This window comes from Grampus griseus (assembly GCF_964374135.1).
Source record: "Grampus griseus genome assembly, chromosome: 18".
Classification (NCBI taxonomy): domain Eukaryota; kingdom Metazoa; phylum Chordata; class Mammalia; order Artiodactyla; family Delphinidae; genus Grampus; species Grampus griseus.
The window spans coordinates 10,828,835-10,855,983 of record NC_139012.1 but is presented as its reverse complement, the minus strand read 5'-3'; the positions used below and the strand labels follow the sequence as shown (position 1 = coordinate 10,855,983).

At 39.1% G+C, this 27,149-nt stretch overlaps 1 protein-coding gene across 2 annotated transcripts in view; it reads left to right on the top strand.

Moving 5' to 3' along the window:
- Window positions 1-1,162: 1,162 nt before the first annotated feature.
- PCCA (propionyl-CoA carboxylase subunit alpha) overlaps window positions 1,163-27,149 on the top strand; it is a 356,179-nt gene continuing 330,192 nt past the window's right edge. The window contains exons 1-4 of one of the 2 annotated variants that reach the window (XM_082675555.1): window positions 1,163-1,287; window positions 10,123-10,200; window positions 16,093-16,140; window positions 16,253-16,321. In XM_082675555.1, coding sequence (XP_082531681.1) covers window positions 1,183-1,287; window positions 10,123-10,200; window positions 16,093-16,140; window positions 16,253-16,321 — 300 coding nt within the window. In that variant the 5' untranslated portion in view covers window positions 1,163-1,182. The remainder of the gene's footprint in view (window positions 1,288-10,122; window positions 10,201-16,092; window positions 16,141-16,252; window positions 16,322-27,149) is intronic. The other variant, XM_082675556.1, reaches the window with a different exon arrangement.

Genomic DNA, 27,149 nt, shown 5'->3' with positions numbered 1-27,149 from the left:
TTGCCATGTTGTAAGACATTCTGTGTCATTCCTAGCTTTGTTAACTGTCTCAAGGTGACTCTGTATGAGAAGCAAAATAGTTAAGAGAGCGCCCCTGATGCTATCGTATATATAGGTGAGAGGACCTGATGTCTGAGATTTGCTTCAGAATACTCCAGCAAAAAATAAGCAGGGGGAATAGATGAAACGAGATTGACAAAATGTTGATTTGTTGAAGATGTGTGATGGGTGCCTGGGTGATCATAAGACTATTTTCTCTCTTTTGTGTCTGTTAAAAACTGTCCATAATAAAACAAAAGTCCAGTCCCTGAAGACAGCCAGACCTGGGTTCAAACCCTAGTTTCACTACTTACTAGCTGAGTGGCTTTTCCTCTCTATAAATTCAGTTTCTTAAAATGGGAAATGTATAGGCCAATAGGGTTCTTACAAAGATTAAAAGAGACAAAATTTGAGGCATCTAACAAGGGCTAGCCCTTAGTAGTTGTGTTAATAAACGTGCCGACTTGCAAGCAACAGAAACTGACTTTGGTTATGGCTAATTCCTCTGACACGCAGATGTTAGTATATGCAGAAGAGGTAGGGCTTGAGCTGGGATCTCTGATTTCTAGACCTAGAGCGTTTTCTATGTTACCACATTTGTCCAAAACCTTACCTTGGTTTGGCGCTTTGCAACTTACGCCTTCAAACTTACAGGATCTTAGTTTGGGTACCTGCCTGGAACTTAGGTCACTCGAGACTGTAGGGTGGCCCTGGGCTGAGGGGTGGTCAAGGGGCGGAGTTACCTCACTGACGTTCGCTGGCCGCACTGCGTGTAAGTTGCTAAGTGGAAGCTGGCGCAATACGGGGTTTACCCCAAGCAGGCGCGGATCAACCGCCGCCAGAACACACGTGTGTCCTCTCTGTCTCGCTCATTGCCGGGATAGTGTCGGGCCGGCAGCCCCAAGCTGGCTCCTGGCTGGCCGCTCGGCCAGCCTCCCCCGCGGCCCAGAACGCGCTTGCCCAGCATCCAGGCTCCCGGCTCCCGCGGTTGGGCGAGTCCCGCTCCCGGTCCCTCCTTTCCCCGCAGTAGGGGGCGGGGCCACGGATCCCAGGCTCGTGATTGGCCGAATTGTAGGCGCTCCCTTTCTCCGACTCCTTCCGCGGGGTGAGAGGTCAGCGGAGCTCCGGTCTGCAGGGGCAACAATGGCGGGTCTCTGTGTCGGGGAGGCAGCGCTGGTCACAGCAGGACGGCGTGGACGGCGGTGGCCGCAGCCACTGTTGCGGAGCGCGGCGCTATGGACCCTGAAGGTGAGGAGCGCCGGGACTCCCCGTGGGCCTGGGTCTCACTGGGCTCCCAGCCCCGCACCGCCAGGCGGTGGCTAGTGCTGCGTAGAGCGCTCCGTAGGTATCCGGGCGACACTCGGCGCCGGGTTCCGCGTCGGACCGCGCCCCTAACTCCCTCTCCCTCCGGAGTTCGCCCTGGAGCGGGGCAGAGCCGGCGTCCTTCGCCCCAGCTGTTACTCGGAGTATCATGGAGGGCCGAGCGGCCCAAGGAGCCTGTAGGCGTGAGTTTTCTGCTTTCTCGGGAGCGGCTGACAGCCACCTGGCTGTAATGTACGTGCATTTCCCGTGCTCCCGCTCTTCGGCCATGAGGTTTTGGCTTGTCTTGAGCTTTCCAGGTGTATTTTTAAGGGTCCTTATCGTTTCCATTTTCTTTTGCCTCCTTCCTGCTTTGAAGGGACACTAAATTGCTGTTCAAGTAGAGTTAGGGTTTTGAGTTTGTCTCACCTTTTAAAGTATCATAAGATGTCAGGATTGCTACTACCTTTGCTTGAGTTGAGAGCCTATTTTAATTGTATTATATCATTATATACTGTATATGCATCTTGTGAGTATTTCTCTTCTCTGTAGTGGTTAGCCTGATGTTTGTGCTCTTCTAAACACATCTCTGCACTGTATGTTCTAGGGTTTTCATGGTGGTAGCCTTGACTTATACGTTGGAGTGTTTGTGTGTGGCTCTTAACACTTTTTGTCTTCAACATGGAGTCTCTTGTAAGTTCTAAACGAAGACTACCTAACTTACTTTATTAACAGTTTAAGTCACTTGAACAAATTATTTAAAATAAAGGTTTCTCTGAAAACCACCTGTTATCTTCCTTTTAAAAAAACAGGCACGTAACTTGATTTATTGTCATTTAACTTTTAGAATTGGAAGACACGTTAGAGATGATTTGGTGCATCCTACTCTTTTAAAGAGGAGGGAGCTTAGTCCCAGGTGAGAAATGTTCAGCTACAGCTGAACATGGAAGTGAAAGTAAGTATGCAGGTGCATTAGCTTAGTGTCAGCTTTAGAATGCCCACTCTCAAAAAACCCAAAGTTTGTGTGGGCACACAATTTATTGTTTCTTAATCTTTAGTGTTCTTTCATCTTTTAATCTTTTTTGGCCACATCACTTGCAATTGCAAAACTCTGAATGCATTTATTGATGTGTAGGAGGCAGCATGGTGTGGTGGGAAGGCATGGGCTTTGGAGTCACACAGATGAAGTTTGGTATATTAAATAAGTCATCTCTTTGGGCCTCCGCTTCTTCCTTTCAGCTGTTTTTTTTTTTTTTCCAGCAAGTCTTTCTCTACTTCCTGTGTTCCATCTCTATGAAATGAATATAATTTCTCTTTTAGAAATTTTAGTCTGTTAAGGAGACAGACAAGTGTGAAATGCTATTAGGGGAGAGGTCCTAGTGCTGTATAGAAGAAAATAAAATGGAGGGATTTGACCAAGTCTAGATTTTGAGCTTTGTGTCCTAGATACTGTTCTGGTGCTCTACTTGAATTAATTTATCCAATCCTCACAACAGCCATATAATCCCCATTTACAGATGGAGAAATTGAGGCACAGTTTTATGTGACTTGCTCAAACCATGCCTAAGGTAAGGGAGTTTTCCTTTGGAAGTGAAAGTTGAAACAAGTTTTGAAGGACAAAGTGACTTTTTTCTAGGCAAAGAGAGAAGAAAGAGGTGAACGTTATATGTGAGAGAGCAGCACGTACAAAAGTCCTGGGCCAGAGGGCATGACAAGGTAGGAGAACTGAGAAAAGGCTACTGAGGCTCTGGTATTGAGATTAGATGGTGCTTGGGAGGTAGGTAGGAGTCAGACCATGCTGGGCCTTGCTGTAGGCCGTGCTTGGTTTTATGGGAAACCATTCATGTTGGAGCTGGGAGGAATTATTACACTGACATATTTTAGTGTGGAGAGGTTGAGAGAGAAGGAAGTTGTTACTCTGTTTACTGCTGTACACTTATTGTACAACATATAAACTGATTTTTCTTACCCAGTTTCTTCCTTTTAATGTGTTGGCAGAGCCTGCATCTTGTCTACTTCTGTTTTCTTTCTTTTTAAAAAAATATTTATTTATTTATTTGGCTGCACCGAGTCTTAGTTTTTCTCTTTTGTTACTGTTTTACAAAAGATGCAGTGATAGTTTACATCTTATTGGTTGCTATTAATCTGGCACTTTGTGAAAGTTATAGTGTGTAAGAACAGTTCTATGGCAGTGGGATGGTTAGGTTTCCTAGAAGCAGAGCCTGAAGAGAGATTTTGTGCAGGTGGTAGTAGTTGAGAAGAATGAAGAAAACAAGCTAGAGCAGGGGAAAAAAAATCTAAGCAAGGAAGGGGATCCAGGTGGAAACTAGATTCAGTTTCATCCCACAGGGGAGCCCTGGAGCAGTGGTTCTCAAAGCAGGGGACTCCAGCCAGCGGCGACAGCGGCAACAGCAGCATTACCTGGGTACTTGCTAGGAATGCACATCTTCTAGCTCTACCCTAGATCTGCCAAGTTTGACAATCTGGCGTTAGAGCCCAGCCATCTGTTTTAACAAGCCCTTCTCCAGGTGATACTGATGCACAGTTAAGTTTGAGAAGCACTGTTCTAGTTCAGCCCTGTGCAATAAACATAAAATGTGAGCTGCAAATGTAATTTAATATTTTCTAGCACTCACATTGAAAATTGTTTTAAAAGGTTAAATATTAATGTACTTTATTTAACCCAGTATATTTAAAATATTTCAATATGTTAATGTAAAAAATTAACAAGGTTTTTTTTGTTGTTTGTTTGTTTTTGGTATTAAGTCTTCAAATCTGGTGTGTATTATACACTTGGAGCACATTGGAATTTGGACTGGCATATTTCAAGTGCTCAGAAGCTGCCTGTGGCTAGTGGCTGCCATATTGGACAGCCAGCCCTAAAGCACAGATTGCAATACTAAATTGGACCCACCTTGAGATGAGGGGCGGGGGCAGCCTTTTGAACCCTGTGTGAGTCAGTCATTGGCTGTGGGCTGGGAGGGATGTAGCTCCCAGGCTTGATGGAGAACTCCTGTCTAGTTGAGGCAAATGGGGCAAACTAGGGAGCAGGTGTGAGCCATGAGTAGGATACATGTACAGAGTACACCCAGAGTACACCAACTGGGGGCCTTCACCACCTGGTGAACAGGTTCTGGATGTACACCAACATCTGCTACAGGTGGGGTGGGAGGAATGGCCTGGTTGGGGAGCTGTAGTGGAATGAGGAAGTTTTAAAGTTGATGTATATAGTTCTCTGGTGTTCCAGCTTTTACTATGGAGGCAGAGCTGGAGAATCTTGAGTTTTATTCCCCCAGTTTTATTGAGAAGTAATTGACATGAATCTTGAGATTTGATCATCTCTCTCAAATGTTACGTATTCAGCTTAGCTTGTAACAGAAGGTCTTGGCAGACAGTTGAAGATTGGGATGGCAAGTGAGGTCCTGAAGGCTAAATAGTCAGTGTCTGTGAAGGAAAAGCTGTGCTTAAGTGAAAAAGCCTGACTTCCGGCAGTGTTTTTAAAGGGTTTTTTTTCTGGTCACTGTGGTTCTGTTAAAATGCTGGAAGAAATATTTGGCTGGTGCGTCCCAGCTCTGTGTCGTGAAATGTGAAAGAGCGGACCTTCGCCTGGAAGTTTTGAAGATGAAGCACTATCAAATATTTACTTTTACTTGGTAAGAGCATGTTATGACTCCATTAATCCACAATTTTGAGGATGGTTTCTTTGAAGCATTGGTTGGCCAATAAGTTTGTTCGGGGTTTTCCATAACATCTTATAGTAAAACATGAATGAACTTTTTGGCCAACCCCAATAGCATGCATCCTGATAATGAATTAACCTGTCAACAGAATTGTTTTAGTATTATACACCTGAATGCCGCTGTGGTTATGTTAAGAGGAATACTTTTGGTTTGGCAGGATTAGTGTTTAAGTTCTTCTTTAAACATGAGTCTAGTGGATTTACCAGTTTGGGCTGCCACCTGAGGCCACATCTAGAATGTGAAAGTAGGTGGTCTCCTAGTTAGAAAAGGGCAGTCCTTGTTGGCAATGGCCGGAAGGCATGTGAACAGTTTGTGTACAAGCTGTACCCCTTTTTTTGGTTAACAGTTATTGTATGCTTACTTAAACATATGCAAAACTGTGCTAGGCATTTTACACATTCTCATTTAATCCTCATGGCAGCCTTATGTCCTAGATAAGTAGTTTTTATGCCCAGTTTATATGTGAGGAAAATTATGTTTAAGAAATGTCAGAGCCAGCATTTGAACCGGGGTCTGAATCTGAGTCTAGATCACAGCTCTTATATTATTACTTTTATGGGAACTCCAAAATGGCCTGGTTTTATTTATTCATTTATTTGTTTGTTTGTTTTTTTATGGCTGCGTTGGGTCTTCATTGCTCCCTGCGGGCTTTCTGTAGTTGCGGCGGGTCTTCATTGCTGCCCGCAGGCTTTCTCTAGTTGCGGTGAGCGGGGGCTACTCTTCGTTGCAGTGTGTGGGCTTCACATTGGCTCTAGGCGCGTGGGCTTCAGTAGTTGTGGCTCGCGGGCTCTAGAGCACAGGCTCAGTAGTTGTGGTGCACGGGCTTAGTTGCTTCACGGCATGTGGGATCCTCCTGGACCAGGGCTCGAACCCGTGTCCCCTGCATTGGCAGGCGGATTCTTAACTGCTGTGCCACCAGGGAATCCCTGGCCTGGTATAATTTTAAGAAAGAAAGCTACAGCTGCATAATTGGATTTAGTTTTTGTGTAATAGCTTCCATTTTCTTGGTGCTTTACCATTTATAAAGGCTTGATTTTTTTTTTTTTCAACAGCCCTGTAGGAAAGCAAAGGAGGTGTCATCTAGTACATTTTATAGATGGAAGCTGGAGTCCAGAGAAATTATTTGCTCAATGTTTCATACCTATGAAGCAGTGGAGCTAAGAGTTGATCCAGGTCTTGTGGCTCTGAAGGTCGTGCTACTTCCCACGTGCCACATTGTTAGCTGGCATTTCTTTTCTAAGTGTGGAAAATATTGGAAATCTTTATTCTTGCAGAAGAGAACCAATGCAGTACATTATTGGGAAGTCATTTTGCATACACTGACCTTTCTCCTTTTGGCTGTCATAGGCTAAATAGTCTTTATAAATAGAGTTGATTAAAGTTTCTCCTTTGAACACACTTGTTCTAGGAAGTATCTTAAAAGAATTTTGGACTGAGCTTGTAGCCATTTTTTTATATGCTTAAGAAAAATAACATTAAAAATGCTATGTAGAGGTCCAAATTAGCAGAGTTCTACTAACTTGTCCCTTGTATTAAAAAAAAAATTATGTTGTAGCTCTACAAAATTATCTGATTTTTGACTTGTGTTCTTTATAACTTTGAACTTCCATGAAGGTCTGCCAGGAGTAAACAGGAACACAAGAGAGCCGTTGTGGGGCTGACTGCAAACCAGTTTGGACTTGCTGTGAGAATGGCCCAAACTCTTGTTTTTCCTCAGTTTGTTCTGATTGCTTGTACCGTTTCTACTTCTAGTTTCTTGGCTCCCTAGGGGCATCTATGTTTTTTTAATTTTGGGGCCACATTATCACAAATTCACATGTGTACAGCTGTATGCTTTCTTTTTTTGGTAATGGTGGTAAAATATCTGTTAGATCTTCAGAACCAACTATTTAAAAATAGTAATAAAAAGATTTTAAAAACCCCAATTTGATCAGTTAGGTAGTGCTAGTTCTTCTCCTACATTTTGGTCAGGTGTAATTTGTAAGAGTTGATTTAGTTTTAAGAACTGTGTGGTATAGACATTTTTGAGTTTTGTGTTATTGGTAGTTTCCTGAAAGTAAATGTGTGTTACATTGAGTCAGCTGACCCAAACATTTCTCAGAGCTTGAATTGTTCTAGGTTAGAAACTGTTCTGTTGGGACCAAGTTTAGCTTAGTCCATTTTTCATGAGACCATCTGATGAGATAGAGTCCTGAGGTTTTTATTCCCAAAGGTATTCTAGAAACTTAATTCATATTTATTCAGATCTCTGAAATTAGCTCTATTTCCACCGAATAGCTCAGCGTTTGTTGCTCTCGGAGCAGTTCAGCAGTGAGATCCGTGTCACCATCCTCTTGGCCCACATGTTCAGTTTGGATTAACTGCATATTCTTCATAATTGTCCGATGCTTGCACATGTTAGAATCCCTGTACTAAGCTCTTGATTTTTGAATATTAGGGGTGTAGGTTAGTAGGGACCTTAGAGAAAACTCCTCTGAGCTTTCATTTCTCAGTAGAGGGTAGAGGAGTTAAAGTGGTTTGCTCAAGTCCTAGAAATAGTGTCAGCTGAGCTAGGGTTAGAACTCAGGTTCCTTGGTTTCTTCTCCCAGAGTTCTTTCCCAGGCGGTATTCTGGGACGTGTTCCCTTCCCCAGACATAAACATCGCTGTTTATTCTCTCTCTCCAAAGCTAATTAGAATACCTAAAATGTCTACCCCAGATTGTGTTTTGTCTCTGGAAGACTCACATTTGGTTTTTGCCATCAGGAATCAGTTACGCCCTTTATTTGTTAGTGACTAAAGACACATGTATGATTTTGCCTTTTGTAAAAGGATATGTTGACGTGTTCCTACAACAGAACATTGTGTGCCTTATGATACTAGGAAAAATTTGTAAAACTGTAAACTGTTTTGTTTCATTTTATAAAATTGATAGGAAGCTGGCATGCTATTTACTTTCTTGTGTAAATAGCCTAGCGCTACCTTGCAGCGGAATAAATGTGAGAAATTCCCAGGTAGGTTTTGCTTTTCTTTATATTTAGAGTTTGCTTTCTGCATTGGCTGAGGCTGTAAACACAAGATATGATTTTTAGGGGAGGGAGTATTATCTTTATCCTATTAAGTTTGATATAAGAGTAAAGTTCACAGATTATAGCTATTCTGCTGAGGGCAGTGGAAGACTGAATTTTTATTTGAACACATAGGAGTGGTGAGACCCCCTTGGTAGATTGTTTTTTACCCCAAATCATATCTTTGCACAGATGTTATTGTTAATGTGGGAAGTGCCACTATTTGTATTATCTCAAGATAAAAAACTTCAGAATGCTTTTAATAGATCTGTGCTTAAATCTTGTTACTCTTGCAGCCTAGCCCTTGTGACTTGAAAATTTAAAATTCTTGAGACTCAGTTTTCTCATTTTAAAAATTGGGACTAATACTCTTGAACTCACAGGGATGCTTGCATGACTATGAGAGTGAGTTTTGTTGCTGTGAAAGAGACACAGTAATAAAGTCAATTTTCTTCCCATTCTCAGTTCATTGTTCATCATCAGTTCTTTTTACTTGGTAATGTAGGTTTTGTTTTGTAAAGTGTATATTTCTTATCTACTACATTCACTTTTGCATAAAGATTACATTTTGTAATTTGGGGCTATATATTTCTAAAAAAATAACTGTATACATCTTTTTCATTTTAAAATGTAATAAAAATTTTTTGCTTCGTATTTGAGTTATGATATTAGAAAATTCTCCGACGTAGTACCTGTTGCCTTTTGCCCCTGTCCATCCCCCCCCCTTTTTTTTGGCTGCGCTGGATCTTGGTTGCTGCTCGCGGGGTCTTTAGTTGCAGCGAGCAGGGGCTACTCTTCCTTGAGATGTGTGGGCTTCTCATTGCGGTGGCTTCTCTTTGTGCGGAGCATGGGCTCTAGGCGTGCGGTTTCAGTAGTCGCAGCACATGGGCTCAGTAGTTGCGGCTCACGGGCTCTAGAGCACAGGCTCAGTAGTTGTGGCGCACGGGCTTAGTTGCCCCTCAGCACTTGGGATCTTCCTGGACCAGGGATCGAACCTGTGTCCCCTGCATTGACAGGTAGATTCTTAACCACTGGACCACCAAGGAAGTCCCCCACCGCCTTTTTTTTTCTTGGTCTACCTTCATCAGTGACTACTGGCTAAATTATTTTCTTAAACTTTGGCTATAACCTTTATTACTGATTATTCTTAATGTTTTAAAGGCTTAAGATATGCTTTTTTTTTTTTTTTTTTTTTTTGCGGTACGCGGGCCTCTCACTGTTGTGGCCTCTCCCGTTGTGGAGCACAGGCTCTGGACGCACAGACTCCGGACGCACAGGGTCAGCGGCAATGGCTCACGGGCCCAGCCGCTCCACGGCATGTGGGATCTTCCCGGACTGGGGCACGAACCCATGTCTCCTGCGTTGGCAGGCGGACTCTCAACCACTGCGCCACCAGGGAAGCCCCCAAGACATACTTTTTCCACAAACATTTATGGTAATGAATTAGAAGTGAACTTGATTATTAGTATTACCTTTTCATTTTTATTTGCCAAACCACGTTTATACCAGAATAAGTAAAATAAGAAATCATGTTTAAGACATTAGCAAATAAAAAATAATATTTTGTTATTTTTCTGGCCGCTGTTAAAATTGAAGCTCTTTGAATGCCAAGTCACTTGTTTTATGTTGTATAAAGTTCTGCATGGTATGTGACATTCTGATCCTGCCATATCAGTCTGCATGATCAGAAAGACCTTTCTTCTAATTTTACTTGACCCATTGGCTCTTATTCTACTTTTCTGGAGATTGTTTTGATGCCTTTGGTTTCCTCATGTGTGCCAAGGGGATGTGTCTAGTTATGATTTACCTTCTATAGTTATGGTATGTTGCTTAGAACTACATATATTGATTGATGAAACACTGTAGCTAGAAGCATACTGGAAGAATTACCCTGAAAAATATTTACTTGAAAATAAACTTGAAAATGAATGAACTTGAAAAATAAAGTTCATTCAAGTATCTGTAGTTTATTTCACTTTCTTTTTTTTCTTTTGATAGCATGTTCCACATTATTCAAGACAGCATTTAGTGGTGTCTCGTAGTCTCTGTTCAGCGGCATATGATTCTAATGAAAAAGTAAGTATTTAAAAAATACTTTTAACGGTTAAGTTATAATGGTTTTACTTTGTTGTCTCCATGTTATGTTCACTGGGCAGATTAAATTTTATTGATGCTGTGTAATTATTTATTGCTCTACATCATAGGTTTTATAAGTGCTCAATCTTTGTTCCTTTTTTCATTGTGGGCCACAACCTGAGTCTTTAAATTTTGTATTTTTACCTATACCACAAATCGAATAAATTTACAATGTGTTTCCCTTGTTTTCAGCAGGATCACTAATACAACATTCTTTCTTAGACTAGGCAGTTGAGAGATTTTGATTAAACTATTGGATTTTTTTTTTCATTTACTTAATATTTGTAAGATTCATTTTGAATGACGGCAATTATGGGTATTGTAAATTTTGGGACAGGGAAATTCCAGTTAAAATCTTGATACATGATAATGTTTGAGGCTTGTAAGAGGAGAGATAAAGGAACTAGAAGTGGTGATTGGAGGTAAAACATGATTTGGTGACAATAAAGGCATCAAAGAAGGCAGAAGAAGAGTTTTGGTTAAGATGAGATGGTTCAAGTTAAATGTCATTAAAGTAGAACTAATATGAATGATCATCTGAGAATGAAATAGTCTTCTAACTTGTCGGTTGACATATGCAAAACTACTCAAAAGAATCTGGAGGCTCGGGGAAAAAAAGGGTGTATATCACTGCAGTTCAAAAGAAATATATTGTGGACACAATTGTAGGGCATATGTAATTTTATGTTTTCTAATAGCCACATTAAAAAGAAACAGGTGAGGGCTTCTCTGGTGGCGCAGTGGTTGAGAGTGTGCCTGCCGATGCAGGGGACACGGGTTCGTGCCCCGGTCTGGGAAGATCCCACATGCTGCGGAGCAGCTGGGCCCGTGAGCCATGGCCGCTGAGCCTGCACATCCGGAGCCTGTGCTCCGCAACGGGAGAGGCCGCAACAGTGAGAGGCCCGTGTACCGCAAAAAAAAAAACACAAAAAAACAAAACAGGTGAAATTAACTTTAATGTATTTTATTTTATTTTATTATTTTTTATGTTTTGGCCATGCCACAAGGCATGAGGGATCTTAGTTCCCCTACCAGGGATCGAACCTGTGCCCCCTGCATTGGAAGCACGGAGTCTTAACCACTGGATCCCAGGGAAGTCCTGGCATTGATAATACAGTGTTTAAAACTTGCACCATTATACTCTGGTTATGTCATATCATGGTGTGTTTTGACACAAATACCGAGGTGTGAACTCTGGCTTTACTGCTAGTTAACTTTGCCGGTGACTTAGGCAAGTGATTATGCTTCATCAGACCTCAATTTTCTCATTTTAAAATTGGGATTTTATCAAAACTGACCTCATAGGACTCTTACGCGGATTAAATGAGGTAGTACGCAGAAGGGATTTTCCACAGTACCTGGCATATAGGTAATGTCAGCTGCTTAATATTATCCTTAACTGTTTTGTTCATTCAGTTTTGTACATTTGGAAACGGAAGCTTAAAACCCACAATAGTAAGTGTAAGCTGGGTGTAAACGCAAGACTGTCTTTCTCCTGAGCTGGTGGGTTTATCCACTGTGCTGTACTCCTTCTCGGAAGTGCTTGGTGAGTGACTCGGGATCTAGAGTTCTGCCGCCATTCCTCCAAATACCCAGTGGAACAGGCCAGCTCAGCCTTTCTCTTGGTCCCTGAATGGAGAGAAGTGTCCTTGCTGGTTTTAGATGCCAGCTATGATCTAAACATAGGGAAGGGAAAAAAGGAAGGAGGGGTAGAGAGAGAACGGATTAAAAGAAAATAACTTAAAAAAATTCTCATGAAACTTCCAGTGTGTTTTTTACCCCATGACAGCAATAGCAAAGGTATAAAACAGTTGCTACACACCCCAGTGTTCATAGCAGCATTATTTACAGTTGTCAAGACATGGAAATAACCTAAGTGTCCATCACCAGATGAATGGATAAAGAAGATGTGGTATATGTACACAATGGAATACTACTCAGCCATAAAAAGGAATGAAAATTGACCATTTGCAGCAACATGGATGGACTTGGAGGGCATTTTGCTGAGTGAAATGTCAGACAGAGAAAGACAAATACTATATGATATCACTTATATGTGGAATCTAAAAGATACAACAAACTAGTGAATATAATGTAAAAGAAGCAGACTCACAGATACAGAGAACAAAGTAGTGGTACCTGTGCTGGGGGCAACATAGGGGTGCAGCAGTGGGAGGTACAGACCATTGGGTACCTCAGTACCCAGTAGTTTACCTCAGTACCCAACAGGCTTAAGGATGTATTGTACAACACAGGGAATATAGCCAATATTTTGTAACAACTGTAAATGGAAAGTAACCTTTAAAAATTGTGTAAAAATAAAAAATTAAAAAAGCAAACAGTTTCTGCAAAAGTTCTTTATCTCCCATGGTACCTGAAAGCCCCCTGGCTTCAAGGATTCAGGTTCCTGGCTTAAAGTTGTTGTTTTTGATTTTCCTCTTAGAGTATCTTCGGAGTGTCTTGTATACGGCTCTCCAGATACAGGATAAAGTCCCAGGTCTTTAAATGATATGAATGAGATGAAATGAAATGAAAGAAGGTCCTTTCTTAATCCAGCCTTTTTACCCCAGCTTTATTTGCCACAGTGCCCACATACTTGTTTTGTGCTTGAGCTGTCTTAAAAATTACTTGTAGTTTTTCAGTGCTACCGTCTGCTTTCAATGTCACTGCCTTAACGCATGCTGTTCACTCTCTCCCTTCGCTGCACTTAACACAGCTGTGTTGTAGCGCTTAACACATTTTGTTGTGATTGTGCCATATTGTAGTTATCGAATGCACTTGATCGAATGCACTTGATGTTCACCTGTAATTGTTGATGTAGAGGGAGAGATTGGTTTAGGGAATTCCCTGGCGGTCCAGTGGTTAAAACTCTGTGCTCTTATTGCCAGCGGCCCAGGTTCAGTCCCTGGTCTGGGAACTAAGATCTCACAAGCCACATGGTGCGGCTCTCCCCCGCAAAAAGTTGGTTTAAATTTACTTGTATGGGGACTTCCCTGGTGGTCCAGTGGTTAAGACTCCACGCTTCCACTGCAGGAGGCGCGGGTTTGATCCCTGGTTCTGGGAACTAAGATCCCGCATGAAACATGGCGCAGCCAAAAAAATAAAAAAAAAAAGGCTAATTAAAAAAATTATTTGTATATACATTCTTTTATATGCATAGCCTACCTGGAAGAATATTCAGGAAACTAGTAGTAGTTGCCTTTGGGGCAAGGGCCTAGGTGTCCCTACAGTGTGTCCCCTCGTGTACCTTCTAAATTCTGAACCATATTCATCTGTTATTTAGTTAAAAGAAAATCTTAGGTATGGAAGATTAATTGATATTAGCTTTATTGAGCTTGTGTACTAATTGGTAATCCATTAATAGTCCTATATTAGTCAGGGTTCTTCAGAGAAACAGAACCAGTAGGAGACATAGGGAGATTTTTTTTACTGGCTCACATAATTATGGAGGCTGAGAAGTCCCACCACAATCTGCTGTGGCAAGCTGGAGACCCAGGAAAGCTGATACTGAAATTCTAGTCCAGGTTCAAAGGTCTGGGAACCAGGGGGGCTGATGGTATATTTCCCAGTCCAAGGCTAGGAGAAGACCAGTGTTCCAGCTCAATCCGGCAGGCAGAACTAATCGTCCCTTCCTCCACTTTTTAGTCTGTCAGGCCCTCAGTAGGGTGGATGATGCCCACCCACACTGGGGAGGGCTGTCTGCTTTACTGAGTCCACTGATTCAATGTTAGTTTCATCTAGAAACACGCCCACAGACACCGCAGAAAAAACATTTAATCTGAACACCCTGTGGACGAATCAAGTTGCACATAAAACTAACTATCACAAGCCCTGAACAGAGATGAATAGAAATGTGTGAGGTGCAGTGATCATTTTGGTACAGATTTATCCCTGTTGGAATCACACTCCTGGGTTTGTAATCTGGTTTGTGGCCCAAAGGAGTGAATAACAATACTCTAGCTAACACCTACTGAGTATATATTATGTGCTAGGCACTACTCTAAACACTTTAAGGGTGTTAATATTCCCGCAGCCTCTTGTGGCAGGTGCTATTCTTACTCTCATTTTACATACCAGGAAATGAGGGTTCAGGAGGAGGACTTGTCCACAGAAGAACATGTGGTAGTGTTGGGATTCCAACCTGGACAGTTTGGCTCCAGACTGGCTCTTAACCATTATTCTGCTTCTTGGATAGGGATTAGGGTGGAATTTGTACTCCGTGTAATATTATGATGTCAATAATTTGTTATATTTGCTGCACCAGTTGCTTAATGTGTAACTTCCAGTGTTTGTGCTGCTTTTATCAGATGTAGTCTGTTTAATACTTAATAAAAATTCACATTTTAAAATGCAGTTCAAGGAAGTATGAACATTTTTTTTCTTAGAATATGCTTATTGTTTAACAGGAATTTACCATGAGCAGATGAGAATAGAAAGGCAGATGATTTTATAGCCTCACGCCTGAGGTGAGATTAGGATATTTTAAGGGCCCATCTGCTCAGGGCTCTGAATGACTTAGGATTCTATCAAATTAGGAATTTACCAGTTTTAAGGTCGAGGCTTGTCTCAGTTTGGTGGAATAAGCCATGTGTGATATAAAGGTTAAATCAAGACTTTAAAGGCCTATTCCAGTTCTGAGATTCTGTGATTACCTGTTGGGTTAAAATATAGCTCTAAGTTATATGAGTACTTTTTTTTTTTGCGGTACGCGGGCCTCTCACTGTTGTGGCCTCTCCCGTTGCAGAGCACAGGCTCCGGTCGCGCAGGCTCAGCGGCCATGGCTCACAGGGCCCAGCGGCTCTGCGGCATGTGGGATCTTCCCAGACCGGGGCACGAACCCGTGTCCCCTGCATCGGCAGGCGGACTCTCAACCACTGCGCCACCAGGGAAGCCCAATATATGAGTACTATTAAGATTATATATAACTTTTCTTTTAGAAATATAACTAAAACTTAAAAAAATAGTTCCATTTAACGTGTAACAATTCACTAACCTAGCAGTCGTTGTGTACTAAAATGTGTTGCATCCAAATTACTTATAATTGTTTGTGTGCATTTCTTTAAAAGGATTAGCCTGTACACTTTTAGAGTAGGGAGAGAACCTTGTTAAATAGTTTCCCATTAGAATGTTATCAATTTATATATGTGGAAGTCAAGAGATTTCAATTTACAGAGATTGATTTACTTAGAGTCAAATAGATCATTAATGGCAAAGCTGGGCTTAGAAATTAGGTCTCTAGCCCCACACAGAATGGAACTTCTTTTTCTATTATATGGCCTCAGCTGTTTAAAAATTTGGTGGTTATTCAAACTTAACATTGTACTCAAATAGCATAACCTGCTTTGTCTGGGAATCTTTGGAAATAAGCATAAATAGTATCTGTTCTCATTTATCAAAAGTATCATTTAATGCTGTGGCCCAATCCCAAAGAGATAGAATATAAATTATATCAGACTTCCCTTTGATAAACATAACACTTAGAATTTCCCTGAATTTAGAAAATAATCAAGTAAATTCTCAAGCAATTTCTTCTAAAGTTTCTTAGTATTCTGAAATATCATTTGAAGATTATCTTTTGGCAAGAGAATTTAGTCCCCTTATGAATTATCTAACCTAGTCAATTGATGCTTTAAGAGGATAATTGTAACGCCAGATACTACCAGGTGAGTTTAGTAGCAGCCTGGTTGTAAATGAGCATATGTATAGTATTTAATACTACTGTAGGAAGTAATGTTTATTAGGATCATGCCCAATGGTAATTGTGGAAAAGCTTGGTGTTTTCTGGTCCCAAAGCAAGAGTAACAATTTCTTACGTGTTTTTTCTCTTTTTAGACTTTTGATAAAATTCTTGTTGCTAATAGAGGAGAAATTGCATGTAGGGTGAGTGGAATTTTAATCTTATTTTCCATTTTACTCTGTGAATTTTATTATTATTAAATCCCTTTAAATATGAATTACTATTAATAGATAACATTAATGTACTTTAATATAGGTTATTAAAACTTGCAAGAAGATGGGCATTAAGACGGTTGCCATCCACAGTGATGTTGATGCTAGTTCTGTAAGTATATTTGCTTTGTTTGAATCGGGACCTTATTTTGGATCAAATAGAAAAAAAGTGAAAGATGTAGGTTTTTTTTGTTGGCCTGAAAAGGTACACAATTAAAAAAAATACCTGTTTTATTACTCTTGTATTAAGCAAAATGGGAGCATCATAATGTCTCCAGTATGTGTCTTAACTCTTATTTTCAAGGCTTTAAAAGCCTAGAATAGAATAAAAATTTGGTAAACTGATTCTGGTCACCAAGTACATTTAAGCAAAGCATGAGATAGTTAGATTCAAAGATTAATGAAATGTGTTTTTTTTTTAAAAATTTATTTTCTTTTATTTATTTTTGGCTGATTTGTGTCTTTGTTACTGAGTGCGGGCTTTCTCTAGTTGGAGCGAGCGGGGGCTACTCTGTTGCGGTGCGCGGGCTTCTCATTGCGGTGGCTTCTCTTGTTGAGGAGCATGGGCTCTAAGTGTGCAGGCTTCATTAGTTGTGGCTCGTGGGCTCTAGAGCGCAGGCTGAGTAGTTGTGGCGCACGGGCTTAGTTGCTCCGTGGCATGTGGGATCTTCCCTGACCAGGGCTCGAACCCGGTCCCCTGCATCGGCAGGTGGATTCTTAACCACTGTGCCACCAAGGAAGCCCTAATGAAATGTTTATACAGTGCTGCCTTATGGGAGCACATTTCCGCACAGGATAACTCCACTGTCACTCGGGATGCTGTAATTGTTTAACCTTCCTAAATGCTTTACCATGTGCAGCTGAAAGTTTGATAAATCAAAGATAGGCTAATGCTAATTGGACATGAACAAAAGAAGATATAGCGTAAAGCAGTGACTGATATATAATTTTATTGGGGATTTTTATCAAAACAGGCATTTTTAGCAGTAATAAACTATGAATGAGTAGAAAAAAATCCCATGGGAAAAGTGTATGAATTATTGGAACTGTATGACATGAAATGTAAGTAGTTGTACTTTGATATAAGTTACTGTTTTTCATTCTTTCACACAACTTCTGATAACAGGACCTATTGGTAATGTCAGCTTTTATCGTATAGTAATTTAATGCAAAGAATTTTCAGTCTTTGTGATTTTAAAATTTTATCTAGAAGTATGTTGTTCCTGTTGTCTTATTGTGACTCTCTTCCTTTTTTAAAAAGCAAAATGGAAATGATTGCAAGCTACTCTAATTTCCCCAGAATAAAGGTTAAGTATATTATCTAGTTTATTTGGCTGGTACATTTAAAATATTTATCCTTTACTTTAAAAGTAATTAAGCAGTTAAAAGAACTTGTTTTGCGTATATACTGTTTGATTTTTTTTGAATATTGGTTTCTGGCTTCTTTACTAATAATCTGTTTTAACTGTGATAGTTTCAGTAGTTTATATTCCTCACAAAATATTCATGAAATAATGAGAAAACTGTTGCTTTAATGTCATTCTTGATTGGTAAACTAAGGCATTTACCAATAGTAAAGCTACTTCAGAAAAAAGTTTGTGTTACTGTCAAGCCAGTAGTAGATTTAAAATTCACTCTTCTCATCTTGTGTTTATTTTTCAGTGTATTAGCTCAGGCTGTGTTTTCATTCATGGGTAAATTGAGAGAAAAATGTTTGAATTGTGGACAATCACTGTTTTTATTTCAAGCCTAACAACAAACTTTCACTTGTAATTTTTTTTTCATATCACAGTATATAGTTAATTCTCTATGCTGTGTTCTCATAGAGGTGACTGTCGGCATATAGCCAAGATTATTTATATTTCAGCTTTTTCCTATTTGTTTATATTTCAATGTGGTATTACAGAATAATCTACTTCTGTAAGCTGTTGCTCCAAAGAGCATGACTAACTTTTCTCACTGTTACATTTCTAGCTTTGTGGACAGTCACTTTCCAGACTTTGGCAAAACTGGTTTCAAAAGAGTTGGTTTGAGTTTTAAGTCTTTGTCATTTATCCTTCCTGAAGCAGAGGTGGTAGTTTTTATATTTTAAATATTTTTAGCCACTTTTTTTTTTTTTTAACCAGAGATTATGATATATAGTTTAAAATAAGATTTGCCAGGCCCCACGGTGGGAAGCAAGCAGTGCATGCTCGGTCAAAACTTCCTCTTCATATGACCTCCTGTAAGTCGGTTTCTAGAAAGATACTATAAGTAAAAGCAGGATAATAATGATGGTTAGAATGTTCAAAGTTTGATTTAAGCCTTAGAAATAGGGCCAGATTTGCTATTTGGTTTCTGCTTCAGCCTCAAGAAAGACAAAAAGGTGAATTCCTCTAACAGCATATTTTGCTTCTTTAACATGTGATCACAAAGGTTACCATCATATCTAATGAACTGTATAATGTCGGTATTATGAACAAGGCATGCTATTCAGATGTATTATAAATGTTTCAATATTGATTTTCAAGAGGTGAGCATTTTCACTGTTACTTGGAGTAAAAAAATCTTACATGCTTCATGTGTTAATTTCATAAATTGAAATGTAAATACTATTATAGTAGGAAAATACTGCAACAGTTGATTGTGAAAACTATTAATTTTATGTTAAAAACAACTAATTTTTAAGCAGTTAATCAGGGGAAGAAGACTAACAGTTATTACAACTATTAAGTGGTAAGTCACACAAAGAAGGAAAGCCAAGTAACTTGCAAACAGTGAATGTTGAATGGGAAAAAGTTGGCTTTTAAAGACCATTATGCAGTTTTCTTCCATGGGTCCCTTCCATTAAAATGGTGCATTCCCCCTCTTTTAAAATTAATTTTGGGGGGGTGAATCGTTGAATCCACGTGCAGGTTTTGTCCCACAGCAACCTCTCATGTTACTAACATTTTTGCATTCACCAGTGAAAATTGCCTGACACTGTGATTACTTTGGTTGCTTTTGTCATCTTTGCTGTCTTTTGAGGAATCTGTTGGGTCTAACTGCTCCTTTTTGAATCTGCCTGGTTTTTTTTTTAAAGCACAGTTAATTTTATTTTTGGCTGGGCCATGTGGCTTGCGGGATCTTAGTTCCCGGACCAGGGATTGAGCCCGTGCCCTTGGCAGTGAAAGTGCGGAGTACTAACCCCTGGACTGCCAGGAAATTCCCTGCCTGATTTTTGTTTTGTCTTTTTTCTTAAGTATTTGAGTCCTTTCCTGTCTTATTTATAGCATACTTTTTTTTTTATAGCATACTTATTTTAAAAGTTCTATCATTTTGTTATTTTACTTCAAGATCTTATGTATCTATTTATATTTCTGACTCTTCCTCACAATGGATTGTTTCCTCACATGTGTAGATTTTGTCTTGTGACCTCATATTTGGTATCTCTATCGTTGAACTCCACATGATTTGGGTTGTCCGGGGTATCACTGACTAATTTTTATATTAATTTCTTGGCGCGAAGGTTGCTGAATTATGAGGATGGGGCAAAACCAGATGAAACCACGCACACGCACACGCACACGCACACACGCACACACACACCCCCTCTGTTAAATAGGCCCATGGTTTCTAATTTCCTGAGGAGACTTTTTCCTTTACTTTGAAGCACAGCTGATAATAAGTATGTCTTCTCCCTACTTAGTAGATTATTGAAACCCCACCCCCCTTCACTGAGGATGTAGTCTTTGTTGTGCCATGTGGGATCTAGCTCCCCAACCAGGGGTCGAACCCGGGCCCCCTGCACTGGAGCGTGGAGTCTTAGCCACTGGAGCACCAGGGAAGTCCTGAGGATGTAACCTTTGAGCAACATGGCCTTATGTAGGAGTTTTCCTTCACATCTTCAGCTCACAATTGGTTCCTTTCTCTGAGAGTTAAAACTCAGTTCTCTAGGTTATTCAGATCCCCACTTATACTCTCCAAGATTAGTGGTATCGACTCTAGTGGATACTGTCTGGCTTTTAGCTGCTGCTTCGTTTTTTTTTTTTCTCTTTTTTTTTTCTCTTCTTCATTTTTGATCCCTAGGGATTGCTTGTGGTTCTTGTAAGCCAAACTGTTCATTTAAAGAAGTTTGTTATATTTAATCTGGGACTTTTAGGTGCTTCTAGGGAGGGTTTGCAGTTATCAGTCTAGTTCGCTTACTGTTGGATTGTCTTAAAATAGGATGATATCCTGTTCTCTGTTGAGGAAGTTTTCTTGCTTTCTTTGAGAAGACTGACCCAGAGCAGTCTCAGAGTCAGGCTTTACCCAGGAAAACAGTTCATACGTATTGATGAGATTAGTGCAACTGCATCCAGAGGATGAGGCCAGAGTCAACAAGCAATGTAAAGTACTCCAGTGGGAAATGGTCAGGGCCAGAGAGAGCAAAATAGGGGTTAAGCCTCTTATCAAGTCATGAATTGTCTTTTATGTATCATTCTTCAGGCCCTTATTATTCTTTGAAAAGATTTGTGGAGAATGGTTTATGAGGGGAAAATGGTCCTAGTGGAAAACTGTATCCTGCTGGGATTGTGATAGGCATTGTGTTTTATCTGTAGATCAGTTTGAGAAATATCTTTATCTCAACTTTTTTTTTTTTTTTTTTTTTTTTGGCGGTACGCGGGCCTCTCACTGTTGTGGCCTCTCCCATTGCAGAGCACAGGATCCGGACGCGCAGGCTCAGCGGCCATGGCTCACGAGCCCAGCCGCTCCGCGGCATGTGGGATCCTCCCAGACTGGGGCACGAACCCGTGTCCTTCGCATCAGCAGGTGGACTCTCAACCACTGCGCCACCAGGGAAGCCCTATCTCAACATTTTTAAGTCCTCCTATACATGAGCATGGATATTCCATTTGATGTTGTTCCACTTATCTACGTTGCTTTAATTTCTTTCAACAATGTTTTGTAGTTTTCAGAGTATAAGTTTTGCACTTACTTTGCTGTATTTATTCCTAAGTATTTTAATATTATTTCTGAGGCTGTCAGAATTGCAATTTCATCCTCATTTTTTTTTTTTTTTGGCCTCACCATGCAGCTTGCAGGATCTTCATTCCCTAACCAGGGATTGAACCCGTGCCCCCTGCAGTGGAAGAGTGGCGTCCTAACCACTGGACTGCCAGGGAATTCCCTAGAATTGCAATTTTTTAATTTCAGTTTTTATCGTTGATTGCAGATGTACAGGAATACAATTGATTTTTTTTTTTTTTTTTGCGGTACATGGGCCTCTCACTACTGTGGCCTCTCCCATGGCGGAGCACAGGCTCCGGATGCGCAGGTTCAGCAGCCATGGCCCATGGGCCCAGCCGCTCCGCGGCATGCGGGATCCTCCCAGACCGGGGCGCGAACCCGCGTCCCCTACATCGGCAGGCGGACCCTCAGCCACTGCGCCACCAGGGAAGCCCCAGTTGATTTTTTAATAGTGATTTTGTGTCCTGCAACCTTGCTGAACTTGTTTATTAGTTCTAATAGTTTTTAAAAATATAATAGATTCCTTGGGATTCTCTCTAGAAGATCATGTCATGTGTAAAGAGAGATAGGTTTACTTCTTTCTTTTCTAACTGGATGCTTTTTATTTCATAGTCTTGCCTGATTTCCCTTGCTTTAATTTCCAGAATGATACTGAAAAGGAGTGGTGAGAGCAGACATCCTGTTTTGTTCCTCATCTTCGGGGGAAAACATTCAGTATTCCACACCTAAGTTTGATTTAGGCTCTGAGATTTTCATAAATTCCCATTATTAGGTTGAGGAAGTGCCCTGCTATTCCTAGTTTGTTGAGAGTTTTTGTCATGACTGGGTGTTGGATTTTTACAAATGCTTTTGCTGTGTCTACTGAGATGATAATGTGGTTTTTATCCTTTATTCCATTGATATGGTATATTAATTAATTTTTGGATGTTAAACTAGCCTTGCATTCCTGGGATAAATCACACTTGGTCATGATGTATAGTCCTTTGTGTATATTGCTGGATTCAGTTTGCTGGTGTTTTGTAGAGAATTTTTCATCCATGTTTATAAGAGATATTGGTCTATAGATTTCATTTCATTTGATGTTTTTGTTTTTGGTATCAGAGTGATACTGGCCTCATAGTATAAGATGGGAAGTGTTCTCTCATCTTCTGTTGTTTTGGAAGAGTTTGTGAAGAATTGGTATTAATTGTTCCTGAAATGTTTGGTGGAATTCACCAGTGAAGCCATCTGGGTCTGAGCTTTTCTCTGTGGGTAGTTGTTTGATTACTAATTCAGTCTCTTGTAGATTTATTGAGATTTTCTATTTCTTCCTGAGTTAGTGTCTATAGTTTGTCTTTCTAGGAATTTGTCCATTTCATCTTAAGTTATTGTTTATTATGTGATTGTTTATAGTATTTTTTAATCATTTTTATTTCTATAAGGCTGGCAGTAATGTCTCTTTCATTCCTGGTTTTAGTTATTTGAGTTTTTTCATGTTTTCTTTGTCATTTTAGCTAACGGTTTTCAGTTTCATTGATCTTTTCAAAGAACTGACTTTTGGTATCATTGATTTCTCTCTTTTTAAATTCTCTATGTCATTTCTATTTACACTAGTTTTTGTTTCCTTCATTCTGCTCGCTTTGGGTTTAGTTTGCTCTTTTAAAAAATAGTTTCTTAAAGTAGAAAAACTAGGTTGTTTTGAGGTCTTTTTAATATAGGTGTTTAACCGTTCATTTTTCTCTATTGTTTTAGCTGCATCCCATGTTTTGACACATTGTATCTTCATTTTCATTTCCGAAAGTAATTTCTAGTTGCCCTTTTGATTTCTTTGACCCACTTGTTATTTAGGAGTTTGTTGTTTAATTCCACATATTTATGAATTTCCCAAGTTTATTTCTATTACTGATTTCTAATTTCCTTCTTTTTTGGTCAGAGAATGTGTTTTCTACTGTTTCTATCCTTTAAAATTTTTTGATGTTTGTTTTATGGACTAGCATATGATCTGTCCTGGAGAATGTTCCATGTGAACTTAAGAATGTGTATTCTGCTGCTGCTGGGTGGAGTGTTCTATAGATGTCTTTTAGGACTGGTTGGTTCATAGGGATATTTAAGTCATCTGTTTCCTGGCTGATCTTCTGGTTGTTCTATTCATTATTGAAAGTGGGGTTTAACCTGGTTTTAAAAGCCTTTAAAAAATGTTAGGTAGTTATTTTGTTTTGCTTAGTTTACAAAACTGGTGACAAATAATTGTGTATAGGCCTGCAACTCTGTGCATGAAAGCACCTGAATAAGGTCGGAAATAATTGACTAAAGGACTCTTGAGTGTCCAGGCCTAGAGATTCTTGCAAGGATTCTTTGAAATTTTCAGGAAGCAAGAAATTTTTTTAAGAAATTTTGACACTATTTAAATTGCTCTAGACTTAGAGAAAGAAAAATAGATTTCCATTTCTTTTTATGAAACCAGCATAGTAATTCAGAAATCAAAATCTGGGCAAAGATAGTAAGCAAAAAATAAAATTACAATGACTGTAATTATATATTGATAGAAGAATCCTAAGTAATAGAAAGTAGAGTAAAATTTATTTAAGTAATGTGCTGCAGTCATGCAGAGTGTATTCATGACATTTCAGTATGGTTTAATGTTAGACACTATTAATTTAATTAAATATACTAATAAGTTAGTGGAGGAAAACTATATGATCATCTTGATGGAAGCCTAGATGTCATGTAAAAGAAATTCACTGTCTTCTTGTAAAATCCTTAGTAAAACAGGATTAAATAAATACTGCCCTCCCAGAATGAAGAGGTCATACCTCATAGGAAGCATTCTCATGGAAGTCAGGATGAAGACCCATACATTTACTGTCACCACTAGTATTTAATAGCATCCTAGAAGTGCTCGGCAATGCAGTTAGGCAAGAGTTATAAAATGGTGGACAGGAAAGGCAGAAATAATAAAATTGTATCGAGTTTCTAGTTATACCGGCAACTGAACAACTCTTTAGAAACAGTAAGAAGAGTCTCTGTGGTAGTTAAAAAATAAATACAAAGAAATCTGTAGCTTTCCTAAGTATCAACAAGGTAGAAAATACAACTTAAAAAAATTTAACCTCCTGGAAGTAGTGGCAAAGATAAAACACTTTATGATATGAATTTAAAATGAATTCGTACGACTTATATGAGAACTTCTTATTTTTATATAAGGAAACAATATTGTAAATGCTAGTTATTTCTAGATCTATGTTTTTGTAGTAAATCCTAATAAATGTAATAATGTAACAGTGGTGGTGGTGGGGATTGACAAAGGAGTAAATATGCAAGAATGGCCTAGACAATTTTGAGGAAAATTGAAGAGGGAACTGTACTAACAGATGTTAAAAAAATATTGGGGACTTCCCTGGTGACCCAGTGGTTAAGACTCCACGCTTTTACTGCACGGAGCATGGGTTCGATCCCTGGTCACGGAACTAAGATCGTGCGTGCCACACAGGGCCAAAAAAAAAAAAAATTGTAATACCTTATAAAGTGAAAATTATTAGGACCACTACATAAAATTTTGGAGCAAGATGAGACACATTTATGAAATAAATTGATTAGATTTTAGGTAGAGGGCTGATGTGGGAGATTTTATTTAAGAGGACCTTATTAATACTATATTGACTTAGAAGGCAGGACAGGTGGATTGTAGGGTTTTATGCCACTAATGTACTGTGATTTTAGGTAGTCCCAGAGAAGTTAAGAAATGATAAGGAATGAGAAATGTTTGATGGTTTTGGTGACTGGGACTTTTTAAATGGGTAGGTAGGTCTTCATTAGTTTGGTGAATAGTGGGAACAAATAATTATGAGAATTTAGAGATTGTTGTGTTTGTACTTCTCAAAATGCTTGTTAGATAACTTTATTTACTTTTATGATCACTTTATGTATGTATGTGTGTTTTCAAGTAAAAGGACTAGTAAACCTTTCCATAAGAAGTAGCAAAATATTGTTATATTTGTTTTAAACCTCTGAAGTTAGGGTTTTGATTTTTTTCTTTTTAAATGAGATTAAATGATTCTGTACTTCAACCTTTGACTATATTTCCTACCTGGACTCCTAAATTGAACTTATCAATATTTTGTTGCTTTGTCTGTGTATAGTAACATTGTATTGAAATGAGAAATACTTGGTATATATTGCATTAACACCAAAACCTAAAATCAGGGAAGTAGTCATTGTGACTCACATCTTGGCCAGGCAGCCTGCTGTTTGAAGTATGATTCCTGGTGAGTATTGTAGTCTTACCCTTAGGATTCAGTAATGAGGTTGAGTGGGGTTTCCTCTGAGCACTCTGGGATGATTGACAGTAAGGTGGGGGGAATCATCACTTAGCATGCCTACCCTTGATATGATTTCCCTGCTGTCTGGGGAGGTACTGAGGACAAATAGGACTTCGTGACGTCTGTGTAATTAGTGTATGTTGGTTCCAGCTGAACAAACTGGAGGGTAATGATCAGGTAAATGGAGATGGAATACATTAATGTAGGCGAAGGTATAAAAGACCTTAGGGAAAACCTTATAAAAATTTTATGGGGTTGTTAGAATGTCTTTATTTTATATCTTTTCATATATATATATATTTTAATAAACTTATCTGTTTATATTTTTGTTAGAATATCTTCACTTTTATCCTAGGTGTATATAGAGTTGAAAGAAATTTAAGTGTCAAAACCATTTACCTTTTCTCATTTACATGATTTACTTTTCAGGATATTTTTCAACCTTTGTTTTAATTTGAAAAGGAGTTAAAGTTCTTAATTTTTAAAAAATTATTTCACAAAATCTGTTAATGGACTTATTTTCAGCTAATGTAATTATTAATCCTCAAATAGGAATAAATGACCAGAGTGAAGTTTGTAAAACTTTTTGGGGGTGGTAACTGAAAAATCAGGTGACCTTTTGTTATATGTGTGTGTAGTTGAGATGGTATATTTAACTAACATTTTCTTATTTTTAGTATATGTGCTGCCGAAGCGAGCATAACTAACATTTTCTTAAATTTCTTTTGCTAGTACAGAATATTGTAAGGTGGTGGCCATCATAGTCCATGTTTCCCAGTTAGTCTTAATTAGATCAGAAGCGTTCCCAGTCTTTTAGATTGCAATAGAAAATCTATAAGATTCTTAATTCATTCTTGCAAAAAATACTTATAGTTGTCATTGTTCAAGATGAAGTTTTCTTATCAGCAACATAAAATTCCATGGCAAAGCCTCTGATAGTGACTGTAATACTGCATTTAATGGGAAGGAAGGAATTGGTTTCATTAATGTGATTATGGACCTTGGAGTTCTGGTAATTAGATAATTGAAGGGTTTTTAAATGGCATATTTGCTTTAAAACTTGCTACTGCTCACTTTTCTCATAAAACTTAGCTTTCGGTAACCTTTTTGGATTAAGAATGCAATGTATCTACCTATGCTTATTTAAAACACTAGACTTTTCAGTGAAGAACAAATTAATCAGGAGAAGAAAGCATTTAACATGTTTAGACATTACTTTTTCCACCCTTTTTCTTTTATTGACTTTGGATAAACATGTTTTGCCGAGACATTATAATACTATATCAGTTTAAAATGTTTTGATTATCTTCAGCTTGGCTAAATTACTTTCTCTACATTTTTGGGGAAAATGGAATAAGATAGGATTCCTGGTAGGAATTTGTTCACATTAATATGGCTCATCAGGGACATTATATTTAATTGGAGATCCTGCAGAATAGTAGCAGGAGGCTGAAGAGAATTATTTAGCATTAGCAATGGCTCGTCTGGGAGTTGTGCACTAATCAAGGAGCTTGAGTGTTAGCAGTGGGGATGATGGGAATTATGACGATTATGACATGTAAGCATGTCTGTGTGCAAAGTGGACAGGCAATGAGTTAATCAAGAAGTATATTAAATGGCTCCCATGCTGATTCATTATTGTCTACCATAGTGCCTGTCAGGTTATGTATTTAA